The sequence below is a fragment of the Mustela nigripes genome, chromosome 17 (assembly GCF_022355385.1).
Source record: "Mustela nigripes isolate SB6536 chromosome 17, MUSNIG.SB6536, whole genome shotgun sequence".
Lineage (NCBI taxonomy): Eukaryota > Metazoa > Chordata > Mammalia > Carnivora > Mustelidae > Mustela > Mustela nigripes.
In genome coordinates this window covers 6,966,005-6,988,338 of record NC_081573.1, presented here as the reverse complement: position 1 = coordinate 6,988,338, position 22,334 = coordinate 6,966,005, and the positions used below count along the sequence as shown (strand labels likewise).

The window sequence follows — 22,334 nt, the reverse complement described above, 5'->3', positions numbered from 1 at the left end:
GTCCCAGGAATGGTTCCTCTGAGGAGCAGTGAAGAATGGATGGGAGCTGCTGAAGAGGAGATGGCCTACGGGACAAATCAGTCAGGGTATGGAATTCTTGGGAAATGGGAGTTATTTTGAGGGAGTGGAGAGGTACCGAATTCAGTGCAGAACCTGAAGAGGATTGATTGAGGGTCCTGGGAGGAAAGGAAGGGGTTATCATTAATTTGGATATCTGTATTTATAGACAATCTTGGAGAGTTTGTTAAAGTGCCTTCATGTCCATCAGCTCCTATCAGCTCTGAAGTAGGAAGGGCAGTGACTTCCCCTGTACCACCGGAAAGAGGCTCCACAAAGCAGATTGACTTGCCTCTAAGGAAACTCCAGATGGAATAGGAGAACTCTGGAGTCTGGGGTTCTTTTGTAAAATAGAAGGTGGCCTAGGAATCAGCCGGTTGTGTTCTGGCAACATTTTGTTGCTGATTCTGTGTGATAGTGGATCTAGGTGATCAGAACTGGAAAGGAGAGTAATGGTCTAGAGATTAAAAACTGGGTGATATCTTTCATACACTGTTTTAAATTTTTTGAAATTAGTTGCCAACATTTAAAAGTTTAGAGAATTGGCCACATTTGAGACCATTTGAGCATCAAAAGGAAAAAATTGGGGTGCCTGGCTGGCTTAGTGGAGCATTGACACTCTTGATACTGGGGTTCTGAGTTCAAGCCGCATGTTAGATGTAGAGATGACTTTTAAAAATCAAGTGAAAAGAAGGAAGGAAGGAGAGAGAAAGAGAGTGATAGATGGAGTTAATAATACTTAATCATTTAGAATCCATAAGGCCAAGGAAATATTCAAACAAAGAAATGAAAAACGAGTTTGTTGTCTTTGGAAGTGATTATTAATAATGTGCTTTCTGTGAAGTAAGAACTTCAGTGTGTCACCTTGAAGTTTTCCTGCTGACTGTATTTTAGCCTAATCATGCTTTCAGAGAGTAGAGGAACAAATTAAAGAACACTGAGGTTATGATTAGATGTCTAGGATGCAGGACATTTTGCAAGACAACTGTTCTGGTTCTATTCCAGAAGTCAATGTCATGGAAAAAACAAGGGGAGGGAGTGTTCTAGATTAAAAGAGCATAAAGAGGTGAAGCCACATGTAAGATGTAAACCTTGCCTGGATCCTGGTTCAAAAAGAAAACCCGTAAAGAAGCATCTTAGACAGTAGTGGAAATTTGAATAGTCAGTCCTATTAGGTGATATTTGAGAATTATTTTCTAGATGTGGTAATAGCACATCTAGAGATAGCACATTCTAGCAGAATGCAAACTATTCTTTTTATTTTCTGTGTGTTTTAAGTTTTTATCATGGGAAGTTGGGAAAAGGGGGGTGTCTGGGCTGTCTTTCGGGTTGGGTCATGATCCCAGGGTCTTGGTATCAAGCCCTGCATTGGGCTCCCTGTTCAGCGGGAGGCCTGCTTCTCCCTCTCCCACTTCCCCTCCTTGTGTTCCCTCTCTCGCTGTGTCTCTGTTGAATAAATAAGTAAAATCTTTTTTTTTTTTTTAATATTTTATTTATTTATTTGACAGAGAGAAAGCACAAGTAGGCAGAGGAAGATAGAGAGAGAGAGAAGCAGGCTCCCTGCTGAACAGAGAGCCTGATGCGGGGCTCGATCCCAGGACCTTGAAACCATGACCTGAGCCGAAGGCAGAGGCTTAACCCACTGAGCCACACAGGTGCCCCTAAATAAGTAAAATCTTAAAAAGAAAAAATAAAATTGGGAAAGAAATGTGAATCTCTTCCCTCCCACTGCACCCCAGCCTCATGCCCCAGTCTGGCAATTTCTGATTTCTGTCTTCTCTTGAAGAATAGAAAAGTCAGACCTTCCACATTGGTTGGAGCTAAATAGGGACTGCCTCTGACATGGCACAGCATTCTCTCTAGGGATCCTGCCTATCAGTTCAACTTCACTCATTTGGCATAATTGCTTGGCTCCTGTCAGCGTGTGACTTTGCATTTCTTGCTATGGGACATAGCCCTTTTTATGGATGAGGTTCAGAACAGACTCCCAAGGTCATGGACCAAATAGAAGTAGGAGTTGAATCTAAGTCACTCAATTCAGGTTCATACCCCCCCCCCACCTCCAGATCATTTTTGATAATAAGGGCTCATTTTTTCAGTCAAATTAGTGTAAAGGAGGGTGTTGAAGCTGGAGCTGTGTATGTGTTCAGAATATGTGCTTCAGTAGTTTCTGCATTGCCTTTCCCAAGGTAGGGCCATCTGATTCTTCTATCGCTCAATAGTAGTTTGTTTTCCCCTTATCTAAGCATGAGGAAGGGGGGGAGGGTGACTCAAGAGAGGAAAGTAGATGAGGTACCAAGAGGACCAAGTAGAGAGGACCAAGCGGTTTGTTGTTGTTTTTTTTTTTTTTTTTTTTTAAGATTTTATTTATTTATTTGACAGATCACAAGTAGGCAGGCAGAGAGAGAGAGGAGGAAGCAGGCTCCCCGCAGAGCGAGTCTGATGTGGGACTCTATCCCAGAATCCCAGGACCATGACCTGAGCCGAAGGCAGAGGCTTAATCCACTGAGCCACCCAGGCATCCGAGGACAAGTGTTTTATAAATGTCTGATAACAAAAGGGGTTTGACTGGTCTTACTAAGTTTCTAGTGCTTGCAAGTTTGTGGACATTTAGATGTATTTGTTAGATGAAATGACTGTACTTTGCAAAGACAAAGGAAATCAAGAAACCTGGGTTCTAAGTTCCCAGTTCTAACCAGCTCTCTTGACTTTGGGTCAGTCACACATTTTGTTGGCCTTAGTTCCACATCTGCAAAAAGGAGGGATGAGGGTGACTATATATATATATATATATACACACACACACACACATATATTTTAAGATTTTATTTACTTATTCTACAGAGATCACAAGTAGGCAGAGAGACAGGCAGGGGGCGGGTGGGGAAGCAGGTTCCCCACTGAGCAGAGAGCTTGATGTGGGGCTCAATCCCAGGACCCTGAGATCATGACCTGAGCCAAAGGCAGAGGCTCAACCCGCTGAGCCACCCAGGTACCCCAGGTGACTACATTTTTTTTAATTTTTAATTTTATTTATTTGACAGAGGTCACAAGTAGGCAGAGAGAGGCAGAAGCAGGCTCCCCGCTGAGCAGAGAGCCCGATGCGGGGCTTGATCCCAGGACCCCGAGATCATGATCTGAGCCGAAGGCAGAGGCTTAACCCACTGAGCCACCCAGTTGCCCCCAGGTGACTACATTTTTAAGGACTCTTTCAAATCTGAAATTTTGACTTTACAAAAAGGGACCTCAAAAATTTCTGTGTTCAGGGTGCCTGGGTGGCTCAGTGGTTAAGCGTCTGCCTTCTGCTCAGGTCATGGTCCCGGAGTCCTGGGATTGAGCCTTCATCCGGCTCCCTGCTCCGCGAGAAGCCTGTTTCTCCCTCTCTCACTCCCCGTGCTTGTGCTCCCTCTGTCGCTGTGTCTCTGTCAAATAAACAAATAAAATCTTAAAAAATTTCCATGTTTTCAGAGACTCATTATGCAATTCTGCTGCTGTTCAGAAGAACTTCAGTTGGTTCTGCAGGCACCCATTTGCTGTAATAGTAACTGAGGATTCACTGTGTTGTGGAGGCCAAACCTGATCGTCTCATGTAAGGACCAGTTTATCGTAGTGTTGCTAGCGGTTGATGGAGTTTGAATCTCAGTGGCAGAAATTCTTGTTTAACCTTGGATATACATTCCTTCTCTGTGCTTTCGTTTCCTCATCTGTCAGATGGAGATAATAGAATCTATATTATAAGATTGTTGAGAATTAAATGAGATAATGCGTGGAGGCACCCAGCCGGGCTCAGCTGGAAGGGGACTCGACTCTTGATCTCAGGGTCGTGAATCTAAGGTCTACCTTGGGTGTAGAGACTACCTAATAAACAAATACACAAAAAATGAGATAATGCATGAATAGTGCCTATGCTCAGAAAGCACTCAGTAAATTACAGCTACAATGATTTGACAAGTATAAATCATAAGCAACAAAAGAAGGGAAGCTACATAGGAAATAGGTTGAGATAAATAAGGCAGATGTAAAGTAAACATCAGTGGGACAAATGGAGACTCCAGAAGAATGAGGAAGATTGTAGGGGCAACAGTCTTAAGTTCTGTTTTGGATTCTGGAAGACACTGAAGGAAATGTAATGAATGGGCAGTTAGATGGAGCAAGATTGTAGATTTAAGTGAAAAGTACTTTACAGTTAGTTAAGTGAAGATGAGTTTCTGTCTGAAGGAGAAAATGGTCTGATCTGCCAAATGTGTTTGGCCTCATCATTTACCTGGTTGCACTGACTAGAAATCTAGACATTCTTTTTTTTTTTTTAAAGATTTTATTTATTTATCAGAAAGAGAGAGAGGGAGAGCGAGTGAGCAGGCAGACAGAATGGGAGGCAGAGGGAGAAGAACAGGCTCCCCGCAGAGCAAGGAGCCCGATGTGGGATTCGATCCCAGGACGCCGGGATCATGACCCGAGCCTAAGGCAGCTGCCCAACCAACTGAGCTACCCAAGCGTCCCAAATCTAGACATTCTTTATTCATTTGTGTCTATAAAAAAATTCTATGTCCCATCTGTTGGCAAGTCCTGTCAGCTCCGCTTCATACTATCTCAGTCAACTTTCTTCCTTTTTTTTTTTCTTTTAAAGATTTTATTTATTTATTTTACAGACAGAGATCACAGGCAGGCAGAGAGAGAGGGGGAAGCAGGCTCCCCGCTGCGCAGAAAGCCCCATGCGGGGCTCGATCCCAGGACTCTGGGACCGTGACCTGAGCTGAAGGCAGAGGCTTTAACCCACTGAGCCACCCAGCTGCCCCCCCCCCCCTTTTTAAAAAGATTTTATTTATTTATTTGAGAGAGAGAACATGAGAGTGGGGTGAGGGGCAGAGGAAGAAGCAGTCTTCATGCTGAGCAGGGAACCTAATGTGGGACTCAATCCCCGGACTACAGTATCATGGCCTGAGCTGAGGGCAGTCGCTTAAACTGACGGAGTCACCCAGGTGGACCAACCTTTCTTCATTTCTTTTTTTTTTTTTTCCTTTCCTCATTTCTAAGTCCAGCTTACGCTCATCATCTCTCACAACACCCTCAGTAGTCCCTTCAACTGTTCTCTGTTCCACTCTTGACTGTATAATCCAGTCTCCATACAACAGCCAGATTGATTAAAAAAAAAAAAATCAGATCACAGCCAGTTCTCTCCATAAAGCCTTACAGTGATTTCCTCTTATATTCAGAATAAAATCCAAAGCTTTTAAAATCCATTGCCTTTCATGCCCTGCCTTGTCTGATCTTGCCTGCATCTCCTTGGTTCACTTCATTCAAGTTCTTGATTCTTTCTGTTCTCAAATATGCTGAACCTCTCTCCGGCCTGGAGACTTGGTGCTTACCCTACTTGAAATAGTCTTTTTTTTTTTTTTTTTTTTTTAAAGATTTTATTTATTTATTTGACAGAGAGAAATCACAAGTAGATGGAGAGGCAGGCAGAGAGAGAGAGAGAGAGGGAAGCAGGCTCCCTGCCGAGCAGAGAGCCCGATGCGGGACTCGATCCCAGGACCCTGAGACCATGACCTGAGCCAAAGGCAGCGGCTCAACCCACTGAGCCACCCAGGCGCCCCAAGACTTTATTTATTTATTTGACAGAGAGAAATCACAAGTAGACAGGGGCAGACAGAGAGAGAGGGAAGCAGGCTCCCTGCTGAGCAGAGAGCCCGAGGGAACTGGCGCCCCCAGGGAACTTCTTTGTGCCTGTTTTCTCAGCTGCAAAGTGGGGATAAGGAGATACCAGCTCATAAGATTGTCATGAGAATTATGTAACAGTACACAGAACGAGTGTGTAGCATGGGGCGCCTGGGTGGCTCGTGGGTTAAAGCCTCTGCCTTCGTCTCAGGTCGTGATCCCAGGATCCTGGGATTGACCCTGCTTCAGACTCTCTGCTCAGCGGGGAGCCTGCTCCACCCCCCACTCTCTCTGCCTGCCTCTCTGCCTACTTGTGATCTGCCAAATAATAAAAACTTAAAAAAAAAGTGTGTAGCATGTGGTGAATCTTCAATGTATGTTAGCTATTATTATTTTATTATGTACCAGATTTATGTAATTCTGGTGATGGACACTTGGGTTTCTTTTGGTGTGTCTATTTCATACTGTTCCAGTAAAATAAGTTGTAAGCACATAGATGCTAGGTATACGATGGTTTCTGGAACTTATATTTAAAAGGAGGTGGCAGTGAACATATAAACAAAGAGTGTAATTCCAGATAGAAGTGGATGCGGACATAAATTGGGATTAGGTGGCCAGTGTGGACTTCTAAGGTGGTGAGTTGAGACCTAAAGAATTGACTACTGGTCAAGTTTTAAGGCGGGAGCTTTGACAGAGAAAGATCACAAGTAGGCAGAGAGGGAGGCGGAGGGGGAGGGGGAAGCAGGCTCCCTGCTGAGCAGAGAGCCCGACGACTCGGGGCTCCATCCCAGGACCCTGAGATCATGACTTGAGCCGAAGGCAGAGGCTTAACCCACTGAGCCACCCAGGCACTATTGTTATTATTATTATTTTTTTAAGATTTGTATTTATTTAAGAGACAGGGATGGGGGTGTGTGGGCAGGGGAAGCTCTGCCCACACACCCCCCAGTGGGAGGATGGACAGAGGGAGAGAGACAGGCAGAATCCCTGCTGAGTGTGGAGCTCAGCGACAGATCCCAGGACCTTGAGATCATGAGCTGAGCCTAAAGTCAGCCGCTTAATAGACTGAGCCACCCAGGTGCCCCTTGTTTCTTGTTATAAGTAGGCTACAAGTCCAGCATGGAGTCCAGTGTGGGCTTTGAACTCACAGCCCTAAGATCAAGACCTGAGCTGAGATCAAGAGTCAGACACCTAACCGTCTGAGCCACTCGGGCACGTCACTGAGCCCTTTTGTAATTAAGGTAATGGGATTGAGAAGTTCAGTAAGTCCAAGTAATACACGTTGAGCATCTGTCATGTGCCAGGGATAATGCTAGATGCGTTTGCACACACATTTTGACCGGTTGTCAAGGGGATTAATCGACATGAAGTCACAATTGGTGTCCCCATTTTACAGCTGAAAAACCTGAAGTTTAGAGAGATTATGCATTTTGCCCAGATCACCCAGTTGGGAAGTGGCAGAACCAGAATTCAGAGCTAATTCTTCAGACCTAGAGGTCATTTAGTGATTGGCAGTGTCCTATTGGCTGAAGGAACAGTGAAGAGAATAGAGTGTGAGAATTTAGTGGGTGTAGGGATTAGGAGGCCTATTGTTTGAAGATACAGTTTCCCAGGGGAGAGCTGGGCTATTCCAGCTGTATCTTTGAGGTAGTGGAGCAGCCACGCAGGACAGAAACCCTGGAACTTGGCACCCTGGAATTCCAGGTGGGGCAGTGTCGGGTCCAGGTAAAGGGAAGACTTAGAGATTAACAGTGACAGCAGAAATCTGGAAGGTACAGCTAAATGCAGTCAACCTTTTTGATGTCAAAAGGTTTGGTATGTGTACTGTATTCTATTTGGAAACATGGCCTATTAAATGTGCTGATTCTGGAGGGATAGGAGCTCCTCTGGAAGGACATAGCTTTTCTTCCTCCTTCCGCTCACTGGTATAAATCTGTGATGAGTGAAGTACTCATTGCCAGTATCTCTGTTATTTACCTTGCTTGTATCTTGTAAGCCCTCTTCCTGGTTCCCTCCTTTTTTAGGGAAGTGGGATTGTCTCTCTAAAGGCTTGTGTCTGCTAGCCTGTGGATGGCAGTGGAAAGGCCCCATAGAAGAAAAGCCATAATGGAGAAGCTGAGACCTGGACATACGCCTTTGAGGGAAATACTGTCAATATTCCGTCCCTGCTCATTTTACCCTTGGGTTGTATTAGCGAAAGAAATCCAGTGTTTGCGAATTTGAAGGATGAGTGCGGCATCCTGTTTTGTCAGCCACCATCCTCATTAAAGATCTCTAGTCTAATTACATGCAAGTATCGATAATTATTAGAACCATTTTTAGAAGAGCTGCTTCATGTTCTCCTTAATATTAGTGCAAGTTGAAAAGCTACTCATTTCATAAATTTTTAAAAAATTTTATTCACTTATTTGCCAGAGAGAGTGAGTGAGCAAGCTCATGTAAGTAGGGGGATGGCAGGCAGAGGGAGAAGTGGGCTCCCCGCTGAGCAAGGAGCGGGATGGGACTCCATCCCAGGACCTTAGGATCATGATCTGAGCCTAAGACAGCTGCTTAACTGGCTGAGCCACCCAGGTGTCCCCAGACTTTTTTTTTTTTTTAAAGATTTTATGTATTTTAGAACACATGCATGAGTGTGTGGTGGAAGAACAGAGGGGGAGGGAAAGGGACAAGTAGATTCCTCGTTGAACATGGAGCCCTCTCAAGGTTTGGTCTCAGAACCCCGAGATCATGACCTGAGCTGAAATCAAGAGTCAGTTGCCCAACTGACTAAGCCATCCAGGCTCCCCTAAGTCCAGACTTTTTTGGTTTGTTAGTTTTAAGATTTTGTTTATCCATTTGACAGAGAGACATCATAAGCAGGTGAAGCAGCAGTCAGAGGGAAAGGGAGAAGCAGACTCCCCACCGAGCAAGGAATAAGATGCGGGACTTGATCCCTGGACCCTGGGATCATGACCTGAGCCGAAGACAGAGGCTTAACTGACTGAGCCACCCAGGCACCCCCCCAGACTTTTTGAGATAGCTGGACCTCTGACTACCTTTCTTAAAATCTCAATCTTTTTTTTTTTTTTTTAATATTTTATTTATTTACTTGACAGAGAGAGATCACGAGTAGGCAGAGAGGCAGGCAGAGAGAGAGGAGGAAGCAGGCTCCCTGCTGAGCGGAGAGCCCGATGTGGGGCTCGATCCCAGGACTCTGGGATCATGACCTGAGCCGAAAGCAGAGGCTTTAACCCACTGAGCCACCCAGGCGCCCCTAAAATCTCAATCTTTTGTGACTTTATAGACTAGGATGATCAAACACTTTCCAAATACACCCTCTTTAATGCCACCCTGTTTTTGCTCATACTACCCCTTTTCACCTTTTCTTCTGCTGCTCTACTAGTCCAAGCCTTCATTCTCTCTCACCTTAACTGTGACACCCTTATCCCTCCAGGAATCCGGCCCACCCCTGCCAAGGCTTTCTGTTGTGCTTAGATAAAATTCAGCACTTACAGTGCTTGTAGGAGCCTTCGTGATATGGTCCAGGTCCACTTCCTACCATTCTTACCTTTGCTCACTGTTCTTCAGCTACTGTCCTTTCTGGCCCTGAAACATGCCAGGAACTCTTCCGCTTCAGGCCTTTTATACTTGCTGCTTTGGTACTTGCTCTTCTCCCAAATATTTGTATATTTGTCCTTCATTTCATTTTTATTTTTGCTCAGCACCTTCTCAGAAAGGTCTTCATGATCCGTCTGAGTAAAATAGCATCCTCCAACACTCGTGATCTATATCCTGCTTGATTTCCATCACTTCTTTTTTTCTAAGTAAGCTCTTCTGTGCCCAAGTAAGCTTGAACTTATGACCCTGAGATCAGAGTTGTTCTACAGGCTGAGCCAGCCAGGCCTCCCTGATTTTCATCACTTTTTGACATCCTATATCTCTGTCTGTCTCTTCCATAAAATAAAAGCTCCACAAGGGCGGGGATTATGTCTGTCTTGTTCACTGCTCTATTTCTATACCTTAGAGGGGTGCCGGCATAGTAGGTGCTCAGTAAATATTTGTTGTATGAATTGTTCTTTGCAGGATGGATCAGAGCCTGTCTCTTTCCTGGATTTTATCCATGATGCTTCTTTGCATTTAATGAAAACCAAAATTACTTCGCTGTTATTGTGACTTGTTCTGTTTTTCAATAATTCGGTGAAACTTTCACTGTTCTCTGTCACCTGGTTAACAGTGTCTGCCTTACAGGCTGCGGGCCTCCCGGGTGCTTCTTGTCGGCATGAAAGGACTCGGGGCTGAAATTGCCAAGAATCTCATTCTGGCAGGAGTGAAAGGACTGACCATGTTGGATCCTGAACAGGTGAGATGTTGGGCGACTTCCTCACTCTTCCTTCATGGTCTCCCCTCTTCAGTATAAAACACTTGGAGGTGTCGTGAATTTCTGGGTGCCCCTGCAGGCTTGTGAAACGAGGGCTGGCATTAGTGGAGCTGTGGCCTCACGGCCCTGGCACGTCCTAGGTGGTCAGCTCCTATCTCCTGTCTCCTCCTTGTGCTTTAAAGCATAGTTAGTCTCTCCCTTGGAGGGTGACTTTGAGGAGGAGAGGGGTGGTTTTCTACTTCATACGTATAAACCGCCTGCGTGACTACTTAAAATTGCACAAAGCCTCGGGGCTTTGTTATGGTGTAGCTGGCTGGCCTTTACCCCGCAGTGATCCTGCTTTAGAAGGTTTGAGATGCGGCTCAGGACTATGTAACATTTGAGAGGTATCTCAGGAGAGCTTCATGAATTTGGAAAACAGTGGGTGGGAGAGAATGGATGCAGACTGCTTAGCATGGTGCTTACACATAATAAACATCTGATAATAATTCTATGGCATACCATTTAATTGAAGATATGGTAGTCATTCTCATCTCCTATGTAGATTTCTCTGACCAGTTTTTCCAAGGTGAAAATAACTTCTTTCTCTTACATTCTCATGCTTCAGTGTTTTAATTTTCTTTTATGGAAAATTCCAAATATATGCAGAAGTAGAATAACATTGGATACCCCATCTATATGACTTCTACAGATAACAGTATTTTTGGGGGGGGGGTCTATTTTTTTGGACAGTATTTTAAAGCAAATTCTAGAAATCATGTTGTTGTTTAAGATAAAATACTCGAAAGATTGTGTCATCACATGATACTCTTGGTGTCTTTTCTTGTAGGCGATGAACATGCTAAGTAGCCACACAGTGAGATGTAGGCTCTGTGGAAGAAAGCAGATGTTGATGAAATTTTTTAAAGCTCATCTGTCTGGGTTTCAGGAGAAAAGTAGTATCAGGATTTAAAAGAAGTTCTCCTGCAATGAAGAGAAATGTGGGTTGCCTCACTTAATATCAATCACAAATTGATTTTTGATTTGAATTAAAAACCTTCTAAGGAAAGAAAGTTCTTGGAAGCAAACTGCGGGCGGAGCAGTTGCCCTGATGACATCTCCCCAACCACAGTGCCCCCTAGAGGCTTTTGGAGAGAGAACTTGTTTGCCGTTTAGAGAGGGTCAGAGCAGAGAGAGCCAGGGAAGGATGGTTCCTAAATGTGGAGGCCTGTAGTCTGGGAAACTGAAACCAGATGGGGATGATGACTTCGTCATCTGGTTGCAGGACTCAGAGAATGGGGAACGATGATAGAATACTGAGGCGTGACAGAGTGCTGTTACTGCCGCAGGACAGCGATGGGTGCCACCCAGTGTTGGAGTGAACAGGCTGACTGTTACCCCTGCCGTCTTCACTTTGAGGACTTGCAGTGCCTTCCATGTACTGAAATGAAATGAAATGCCTAATTCCTCTGACTGGTTTTCAAGACCTAATATAGCGGTTCTCCGTCCCATCTGTGGTTTGAGTATTTGGGGGATTTGTTAAAAATAAAGGTTCTTGGGGCTCCTGGGTGCCTCAGTGGGTTAAAGCCTCTGCCTTCGGCTCAGGTCATGATCCCAGGGTCCTGGGATTGAGCCCCGCATCGGGCTCTCTGCTCAGCGGGGAGCCTGCTTCCTTCTCTCTTTGCCTCCCTCTCTGCCTAACTTGTGATCTCTGTCAAATAAATAAATTAAAAAAAAAATCTAAAATATAAAAAAAGTTCTCCAGGTGAGTCTAAAAGTCAGGGAGAGTTGAGAACCACTTGCTTCATGTAAACTGGGCCCAGTCAGCTTACCCAGCCTGACTCTTACCTCATAAATTTATGGACACACTTTGATGGTTCTGCCTTTTGGAATTTGCTTGTGTTTTTTTTCCCCCTGACAAGGACCATCCCAGGGAGACTGTGCTACCTAGTGCAAAAGCTCTGGAATTTTGCAGATTTGGACTCAAATCCCACATCTTCAAGCTGGGCGAGAGGCTTTATTAACTTCTCAGGGACTCAGCTTGCTAATTAATTAATTATTTAATTATATTAGTAATCTCTATATCAAGTGTGGGGCTCAGACTTGCAGCTCTGAAATTAAGAGTCTCGTGCTCTGCTGACTGAGTAGGCCAGGTGCCCCGCAGTTTGCCCATCTATAAATCAAGGATGTTAATTCCTGTCCTTCAAAGTTCAGAGTGTTTTGTTTACATCAACAAATATCCTAGAGTACCTGTAGGCTACCCTATCTAGACACTGGTGATACAAAGATGCACAAAATTGGGTTCCCATTCTCAAGATTTCTTTAGAAACCAGAGCAGGCTCCTAGACTCAAGTTGTGGTAGGGGGACATGAAAGGCTTGCTGGAGCTGTGATCTTAGCTGTGATCTTAAGGAACAAACAGAGATTTCTCAAGTTGAAGGGCGGTGTTTTAGGCGGAAACATTAGCAGTGGCATAGAACAGCATGGCAGAAGTAGAATATAACAAGCAGTGCTATTTGGTATTTTTAGAATGAGAAGCCCAAAGTGGTGTGTGTGTGTTGGGGGATTGCAGGTTGTCGGTCAATTCCAAATCATGAAGGCCCTGCTAGGAAGCCTTGCTTGTACTCAATCCTCTGGGCAGTAACGATTTCGTTAAAGAGTTTCAATATGGAATGGGTGACTTGGTCAGTTTCAGGCCTCCTGTAGAACACTAGTCACTGTATATGATCTGTACAAGATAACGGGCTGAAGACCACCTAGAAGGCTGCTTTAGTAGTTTAGGTAAAAAATAAAAAGGGTCTGAATAATAGCACTAGTGGCAGAAAAGACAAGAAGCACACAGAGGTGATAAACAGGAGGTGGTAGAATCAGTGGGATCATACACGGGAGCATAGGGAAAGCAAGCACCTGTGGATGCTTCCGGCAGGTGTTGGATACTGTGCTAAGAGCTGTAGTTGTATCTCATTTAGTCCTCAACTCTGAGATGTAGAGATTGTCATCCTTATTTTACAGATAAGAGATCTGAAGAAAGGGAAGTGAATTACTGGCCCACTCAAGGTCATAGTAGATGGTGGTATGACCAGCACCCCGGGAGTCGGACTCTTGGTAGAGCCTGTGCTCTTAGCTACATCATCGGGTGGCTGTTATCAAGGATATAACAAGACTATAAAGATTGGGGTTTCTGGCTCAAGTAATTGGATGGGTGGTTGTTGGGCTCATCAACTGACCAGAAAATAGAGGAGTTGAATATGAATATTCAGGAGGAGATATCTGGTGGGCAGTTAGACTCTGATGGACGAGGAAGCAGTCTGTGCCTGTAAGAACAGTTCGAGATATGCCAGCAGAAACTAGAGGTAGTGAGTTTATGGAGCTGTGGAGAACAGAGATATGAATGATTCTGAGATGGAGTTCGGGGGAAACCATACCCAAGAGGGTCCACGTGGAGACTGGCTGTCCAGTGTGGGAAGAATAGAGTGGCCACTCATAGAGCGATTATAGAAAGTGTACTGCTTGTCTTACCCTCACTTCCCCTGTGAATCCCATACCCTTGCTTGTGCTCACGCAGTTCAGTAAGTGGCTGAGCTAGGATTTGAATCGACTTGAATTCGACTTGAATTATTCCAGAGTCTTGCTCTTTTTTTTTTTTTTTTTAAGATTTTATTTATTTATTTGACAGAGAGAGATTACAAGTAGGCAGAGAGGCAGGCAGAGAGAGAGAGAGGAGGAAGCAGGCTCCCTGCTGAGCAGAGAGCCTGATGCGGGGCTCGATCCCAGGACCCTGAGATCATGACCTGAGCTGAAGGCAGCGGCTTAACCCACTGAGCCACCCAGGCGCCCCTCAGAGTCTTGCTCTTAAACCAGTATGATGTCCACCTCTCAGTGTGTAATGAGATCCGTGAAGAAGTAGGACAGCATGGGTCAAGGATACTACACTGTTTGAGGGCTGGCCTTGAATGGGAGGAAGACCAGCTCATTTTCTTGAAGAAAAGGTGGTAAGCGATAGTTGGCTGGAGGAGAGGAGGGAGATTGCTTGTATTGTCTTGGTGAAGGTAGCAAGGTCATACTAGAGATTAATTATTAAATTAGATATTGGATATGTGAAGAAATGCTGTGAACGGAATGGAATCTGTAATTGTATTGGCAGCTATCAGGTGATTTCATTTTATTTATTTATTTTTAGAAGACTTTATGTATTTGACACAGAGAGAGTACAAGCAGGGGGAGCAGCAGGCAGAGGGAGGGGGAGAAGTAGGCTCCCGCTGAGCAGATAGCCCAATGTTGGGCTCCATCCCAGGACCCTTGGGATCATGACCTGAGCTGAAAGCAGTCACTTAACCGACTGAGCCACCCCGTCACGACCCTGTCAGGTGATTTTATCATCTGTCTTTGAGGCTCTCTGCTGACATCCAGCCTTGTGGGTGAAATCCTCCATTTACTTAAGCCCTTCTCATCTCTCCTCCTTTCTGAACTTTAATTGAATTTAAGAGTTAATTTCAGGCATTCTTAATTGTGACTGATTTTGGCACTGGTCTGATTTTATTTATTTGATAGAGCACAAGCAGGGGGAGTTGCAGAAGAAGAAGCAGACTCCCCACTGAGAAGGGAGCCTGCCTCGACACTCAGTCCCAGGATTCTGGGATCATGACCCCAGCCGAAGGCTGATGGTCAGCTGACTGAGCCACCCAAGTGCCCTAGGGACTGCATCTTTTAAACTACTATTGTTTGTCTCCAGATGTTTAAAATTGGGAACATAGTAGGTATTTGGAAAATTCTTAACCACTGTCAATTTTATCATTTTTTTAGCAGTTACAAATTTTAAAGAAGAAAGTGTGGACTTTTCTGTTTAGAGTGAATTTTCTTTATAAACACAAGGGGGTGCTCTTTAACTATCAATGCCAAGTAAACAAAGTTCAATATCTTTACTTAAAGCCTCTGAAGGAGTGTAGGGAGTCTGCATTAGGCAAATTCCTGCAGGAACAATAATACAAATAGATGGTAGATATTTTCGCTATCCTTGAAAACTGACTGGTTTGTTGTTTTCAAGAATTTGTTTTCTCCCTAAAATTCAGGTATTAAAACAGTGCTATTTCTAGGTATCTCCAGAAGACCCCGGGGCTCAGTTCTTGATCCGTACTGGATCTGTTGGCCGCAACAGGGCTGAAGCCTCTTTGGAACGGGCCCAGAATCTCAACCCCATGGTGGACGTGAAGGTGGACACTGAGAATATAGAAAAGAAGCCGGAGTCATTTTTCACTCAGTTTGATGCTGTAAGTCCCATAAAGAGTGTAAAATCCGTAGGTTTAGTACATTGCAGTCTTGAGTCTGACATTGCCTCGGTGTATGTGCCTTGCTAGCGTGGTGCCTTTCCGTGTTGACTGTGTTGGTAGTGGATGCAGTCTGTTGGATCTGCTGTGGCTGTTTGTGACTTGATGTCTGCTGGTTTCTTCTTTGGGCATATGTTCCCTCAAGACCAGGTTTCATCATTGGTGTTTGTACTCCTTCCAGCATCTTTCCATATAGCTTCGATACATTTTACTGCAAGTGTTTTCTCTGGAAAACAAGTTGGTGGTTAATTTCTGTAGTAGAGGCATTTTTTTGTTGTTGTTGTTAGAAATATCAAACTACAGCTTGTGTTTTGTCTTAAAAAAGAGCACACCTGATCTTGGTCTATGTCTGTCTCTTTCACACAGCCACTTTGACCATGTTGCCATGGATAACTAGACACATTCCCTGTAGTCATAAGCCAAATGAGGCATATCCAGCCTCATTTGGTTTCACTGCCAGATCTATGCAGAGGTGAAAGGATAAGTTAAATTTTGTTTCAGCACTTGTGACCTTTCAGACATGGTTCCCTGTACCCAGGAAAAGCTAAACAAATGTTGGGTAACCGTGGAATAGTCACAGATGATCTGCTTGGTTTTTAAACGAGAGGCCCGTTACACGAGAGGTTAGAGTCTGGGCTGGGTAGTTTGTTTTTCCACACTGTTACATTTCATATGTGCATCTGTTCAAATGTGTGCTTGGAATGATGGATCATCTGTGCGTTTTGTCTTTTTTTTAATTTAATTCATTCTATTTTGTAACTCCCAAGTATTGGAACATTTTCTGTTTGGACATAAGTCTTCTCTTCATTTCTTTATCCATAGTAACCACATTTGGTTAATTCTAGGTGTCCCTTGCATTTCTAGCACTTAGAGGGTTGGTTAGAACCGAAGCCCGGGCTGGTGGGTTGTATAAAGCATGTGCATGGGGTGGGGATAAATGCCTCAGGGGCCTCGTGTTTCTGGCCTCTTAGATTTTACCCTCATTTTTCACTCTGCAGGGTTCCATTTGGTCAACGTTGCATGTTCAACTGTGGCTATCTTGCCTTTTAGACTTGATTTTTTTTTCCCCTTGGGTGTTTTCTGTGTTCAGAAGAAAATGTGCAGTTTAGAAGTTGTCTTCGTGACCCTTATCCCAAAGGTTTTCCTGAAAAGATTGTGTTTTATGCAGTAAAATTTAGCTATTTGCAGTACCTCCACTTTTTGGAACGCAACCTAGAGGCCTCAGAGCAACATTGATAAGTCTGTTGAGTGAATCACCAGTTCATTGTCTAGGTCTGAATGGAAGGTCACTTGGTGTGTAACCTTTTCTTTTGTCCTTCAATTCAGATAAAGTTGCACGTTGAAAACTGTGGAAAACTGGAAAAATAATCTCAACATGACTTGTTTATCTTCTTTACCTTAACATATCAATCAAAAGAAGGGGGGAAAATGCCCTCGAATTTCATTGTGACCCCTGGGTGACTTAAAACTGGTTGTGCTTCTCATGATAGCTTATGCAGATTTTAACAGGTTAAATAATTTAGAAATAACTTACGCTAAGTTATTACTGTCTTCTTCCTTTTCACGAAAACTTTGAGATGTGGTTTATATGTGTTCATAGAACAGGGGAGATAAATCCGTGGAATGGCCTTACTTTCTAGTTAAACCCATTTGTTTTGATTGCAGTAAGTGGAGGTCTCGCAATTTACAGTTTTAGTGAAACCTGCAACTTTTCTTTTGTCTTCTAACCATAGGATCCAGAGAACCTGTTATACCAGTTGGAAACTGGCTTTAGACATGCCCAGAGAGACTGTTCACCAAGATTTATGTAGACATCAGGGCAGTGATTCACAGTTTGCAAAACTCACACCCCACCAATTCTTCCTTTCTGCAGGTTTGCCTGACTTGCTGTTCCAGGGATGTCATAATCAAAGTTGACCAGATCTGCCACAAAAATAGCATCAAGTTTTTTACAGGAGATGTTTTTGGCTACCATGGATACACATTTGCCAATCTTGGAGAACATGAATTCGTAGAGTAAGTTTTGGGAGAGGAGGGGAGAATGTAACATTTTCAGAAAAAAATACAGTTTTATTTACCAGTAGGAAACAGCCCATCTAAGGAAAGTATGCTTAGAACACTTGGAAACCAGTTCATTAACAGCTTACTGATTATGTAGGTTGTGTGTTGAGAATTATAGCAGATGTGGGCCCCCTTTCCCAAATGATGGTCTAATCTAAAGTGGAGTTCTTCCGGCAGTCGAATACACCCGGTGGGTGTTTGGGCAGCCTGGGCTTCGGGTGGCAAAACCACACCATCTGATTAGGGAAGGCTTTCTTACTTGGATTGTAAACACGTGCACCTCAGTTTTGGCCTCTGTGTTTCCAGGTTGATAATAAAATGAGTACAAAATAGCCAGGTGGGTAACTCTGAAGGCACAGTCAGCCAGAGTCTGTCTTGGGAAAGCTTCCAAGTCCAGAGACTGCGCTGGTGGAACAAACAGACCTTATCCTCTCAGTTTGAGTATCAGGGTTGCAGAGCGTGGTGCTTCTCACATGATGGGACCTGCAGTGTTTGGAACTTACAGCTTCTAGATGAAAGATGGCAGATAATACCAGTATTGTAAAACTACCTGCGGTGGGGTTTTGGCTTTTATTTCTGACTACCTCCCTTGCTAATAAGAGGTAAAGAGAGGCACTGTGTGGTAGGTGAAGCTCCCTACCAAGGGTCAAGAGTTGCTTTCTTTTGTTCAGTTTCTTAGGCAGATCGCTGAAATTGCCCTGATCTGCACATACCTCTTCTGTAAAATCGAGATCTGGGAAGGACAGCCATGTTCAAGATCTCTCGTAACTTTGGTGTTTTATGGCTTTCAGAAACTCTGTAGTGTTTCGGGCACGCTGTAAATGGATGAAGAAGGCATACTGGAGAAAAACAGGCCCAGATTTTTTATTTTTTTAAAGATTTTATTCATTTATTTGACAGAGATCACAAGCAGGCAGGGGTGGGGGGAAGCAGGCTCCCTGCTGAGCAGAGAGCCCAATGTGGGGCTCTGTCCCAGGACCCTGAGACCGTGACCTGAGCTGAAGGCAGAGGCTTAACCCTCTGCCCCACGCCCAGATTATTTTAATGTGAGCTCACCATGGCAGAGGGGAGAAATCGAAGTTTGGCTCTATTTCATGATTCCAGTGAAATTTATAAAGACTTTTTGAGAGCTTACCTTGTGCTGGGCAATGTATGCTAAGCAATTCGTTATTTCTTATCTTAAAATAATTCTGTCAGGTATTGTTATTCTCACATACCTGATTGATCAGGTAATCATTAGCCACTTTGGGATTGGAAACCACTCAGCTATACCTGACTGCAAAGCTTTTGCGCCCCCCCCTTTTTAAGATTTATTTTAGGGAAAGAGCACACATTGGGGGAGGAGGGGCAGAGGCAGAGGGAGAGAACCTCAAGCAGACTCTGCTGAGCTTGGAGCCTGACGTTGTTTTGATCCCATGACCCTGAGATCACGGCCTGAGCTGAAATCAAGTCAGACACTTAACCCACTAAGCCGCCCAGGCGCCCCAAGCTTTTGCTCTTAGCCACCGTCCCATCACGTGAGCTGGTGAGGCTCTTCGGCGTGATTCAGAGAGTAGAGCTCAATTCCTTCCCTTGTCACCCTCTAGGGAGAAAACCAAAGTTGCCAAAGTTAGCCAAGGGGTTGAAGATGGACCTGATACCAAGAGAACAAAGCTTGATTCATCTGAAACTACTATGGTCAAAAAGGTATGTGTACTCTGAGGGGGGAATGATCAGAAGCCTTGGGGCCTTATGGGGGACAGGCAGTCACAACTGCAAGCAGGATGAGCAAGCATGTAGTCTTGACGGGAGGGGCCCGGACAAGCCGGGCCAGTGCTTGTCCTACTCAAAGAGGGGGTGGCTGCTGCTTAGTGGGAGCCAGCTGTTGCCATGAAGGAGGATGGATGCAGTGATGCCAGGTATCAGTTTTTAACAGAGTCAGAAATAGATTTTTTTTAATAGGTTCTGTCCCAAACTATTTTCCCCCACACCCACCTGCCCCCCTAAACTTTTTTTTTTTTTTTTTAAGATTTTATTTATTTGGAGAGAGAGAAATTACACAGGCACGCACAAGCGGGGGTGGGGGCTGGGGGGCAGCAGGCAGAGGGATAGGCTCCCTGCTGAGCAGGGATCTGGATGCAGGACTTGATTCCAGGACCCTGGGATCATGACCTGAGCCAAAGGCAGATGCTTAATGGACTGAGCCACCCAGGTGCCAGTCCCAAACTTTATTTTTAAGCAGGCTCCCTGCTGAGCAGAGAGCCCGACTCAGGGCTCCATCCCAGGAATTTGGGATCATGACCTGAGCTGAAGGTAGAGACTTTAACTCTCTAAGCCACCCAGGTGCCCCTACTCCCAAACTTTTTAACATCAGCCACCTACTACTTTGGTTTGAATGCTCTTCTTTCACCCTGCAGAGGCTAAAGAGAACATGCCTGCAGGGCTTACTTGGTGTGTGGGCCGACGGGGGCGGGGGGGGGGGGGGGGGGGGGGGGGGGGCGGCGCTCTGGTATCTGGAGCAGTAGCAGAACTGTTACGGAGCAAAGGCCATGCCTCTTGCATAAAAGAAAGTTTTTTGGATAGACAGACAATTTAGGGAAATCCTACCTAAGTGGGCAGGAATACAGTTTAAAGTTTGAATTGTTTATGCTTTTCTTCTTTAAGATGAAGTTTTGGGGTCGGCTTTCCACCAGATAACCTTTTAGGAAGAAAGTCCTCAATGTTGACAAGTGTTATCATCCATTGTGTACTTTCTAACATAGTTTGTAGGGACGTAGGCTGTACTGGAGTTGGCGCAGAGATTTAAGTTCATTTTACAGCGAGAGAAGGGGCAGGGACTCGGCAGGAGAGGATCTTCTGAAGCTGGTGTTGGAATCTGAGTAGGGGGTCACGCGACGGGGGAGACAAGATGAAGGGGCCAGAATTGGTTTTGTCCCACTGAGGAGAGAGATGACTGAGCCCATATTTACTCTTTGCTTTGTAGATTTAAATGTGGAGAAAGAAAAACAGCTGGTCAGAGCTTCAAGTTAAAATTGCTCTAAAGGGGGGATTCTAAGAGTGCAGAAACCACAAAAAGAGACTGCAGAAACCACAGAAGTGGAACTCTTTGAGTTTCCAGCAAGGCTGGGCCGGAGATTTTCGTTTTCTTGCTCTTTATGTTTGTATTGGAAGAGTTTGATTGCTGTGAGTGTGATACAGAGGAATTATTAAGCCCTAATTTTAGTGTCTATTCACAGGACCATAATTACCCAGAGTGAACATTGGTGTTTTGGCCAAAACTTGGGTCCTTTTCTTCCTCCCTTCTTTTCTTTCTTTTTGAGGCCCAGTCAAGCTTTATCTGAATAGCCCCGAGAGTTTGGTGGGGGGAGATAAATTGTTAACTAACGGAGGAGTACAAAAGCAGCTTTGTGGGTGCTGTCAATTTATAAATCACACCCTCTTACAAGTGTGACACTTGGCCTTGGTGTGAAAGGTTTTATGGCTTAAGGGCCTTCTCTGATTGAGGCGGGTCTTTCACATTCAAATGGAGAGAGCTCCCAGCTTTGTTAGCCCTTCACAGCTGGACGCTTCCCCTGCACTCAATACTGATGGTGCCCACTGGGGTGGATCTGGAAACCGCTCTGGGGAGCCACTTTATGGAGCTATGAGGGGAATGTGGGCAGCCCAGCCAGGCACCCGGTGGCCTTTGCGTACCATTCCTTGGGCTCTTCAGTCACAGAGCTCTTTGTGCGGCCTCTTCCTGCAGGGGCCGATTTTGAAGGTATCAAAATATTCCCCAGCTGACATTGTTAGTCAGCTGTTTCACTTGGACAATTCAGGCCTGGATTCCAACCTCGAGCCCTTAAGGTTGTGAGGCATTCAGTGCATTCCTGATGACAATCCCTGGGATTCCAAACCTTGTCTTTGTGCGGCCTCACTAAGAGCACTGTGGAAGGACGGGTGTGAGCTGGGTTTGGGCTCGGGCTTCGCCACCTCATAATAATAGGCCTCATCCATTTTGGCAGAGACTGCTCTGGGATTTTGAAGTTTTCTTCCAACTCAGAAATTCCTTGATTGAGATTATGCCCCTTCGCCTGAATTGTACAGAATAAGTAGTTGGGTTATGCTCAAAGTGCAGGATGGTGGGGAGGCAACCACTTCCTGTTTCCTGCGAAAGGCTTCTGGTTAGGGTTCCCTCCCTGCCCCCCCCTTTCCTTAGGTTCAACCAAATGTTGTATAGCCACTTTTGCTTCAAGGTACACATTGTGCTCCTAAATTAGAAACGTTAAAAAACAAAGAGGAAAAATAGACCTGTGGTTTTCACACCGCTTAGGAGGATACTGGGCCTTTCTAGCATATGTGTCATCATGATAAATACGAGAGTGGGAAAATGTGTAGCCCAGAGGTAGGTGCTCAGTAAGTAGTTGGCTTCCTGTGGTGCCCAGGAAAAGTCATGAGACAGAGTTCATCAGAATCAGGTCTCGGGCATAAGTTTAATAGAGACATCAGTACAAAGTAGGTAAAGGAGAGGGCAGTAGTTTTATAAGGAAATGTCCAGAAAGATTTCTCAGAGGAAGAATTGTCAGAGTTGGCATATGAAGGCAGGTCTGCAGAGCCAGGACTGGCATTTAGTCACAGGAAGTGGGATCAGCTGAAAGGCAGACATTGGAACAGAATGACTCTGGCTTCCTTTACCCCAAAGCAGCCAGCTCATTGTGTATCTTTGAAATGCAAGATGCCTACTGTGTGCGAGGCATTCTCTTGGGTGCAGGGAAGCACATCCAGTCCTGTTGTCTCCTTAGAGCTGCTGCCGAAGCTAAGAGAAGTTCCTTGACTTGCCTGAGCTCCCGTGGTCGTGTAAGGTGGAGTGGAGGGGGAGGACAAGCCACAGTCTTGCCCTGCCGCCTAAAGTGTGAATTCCCTTAGAGTTTCTAGGATAATTTG

At 44.8% G+C, this 22,334-nt stretch overlaps 1 protein-coding gene across 5 annotated transcripts in view; it reads left to right on the top strand.

Annotated features, from left to right (window-relative positions):
• The window catches only part of SAE1 (SUMO1 activating enzyme subunit 1), a 92,572-nt gene that overhangs the window by 15,882 nt on the left and 54,356 nt on the right, over positions 1-22,334 (top strand). For all 5 annotated transcript variants that reach the window (XM_059382532.1, XM_059382534.1, XM_059382533.1 and 2 more), the window contains 4 exons: positions 9,940-10,051; positions 15,141-15,314; positions 17,245-17,387; positions 19,019-19,118. In XM_059382532.1, the coding sequence (XP_059238515.1) occupies positions 9,971-10,051; positions 15,141-15,314; positions 17,245-17,387; positions 19,019-19,118 (498 nt within the window). In that variant the 5' untranslated portion in view covers positions 9,940-9,970. The remainder of the gene's footprint in view (positions 1-9,939; positions 10,052-15,140; positions 15,315-17,244; positions 17,388-19,018; positions 19,119-22,334) is intronic.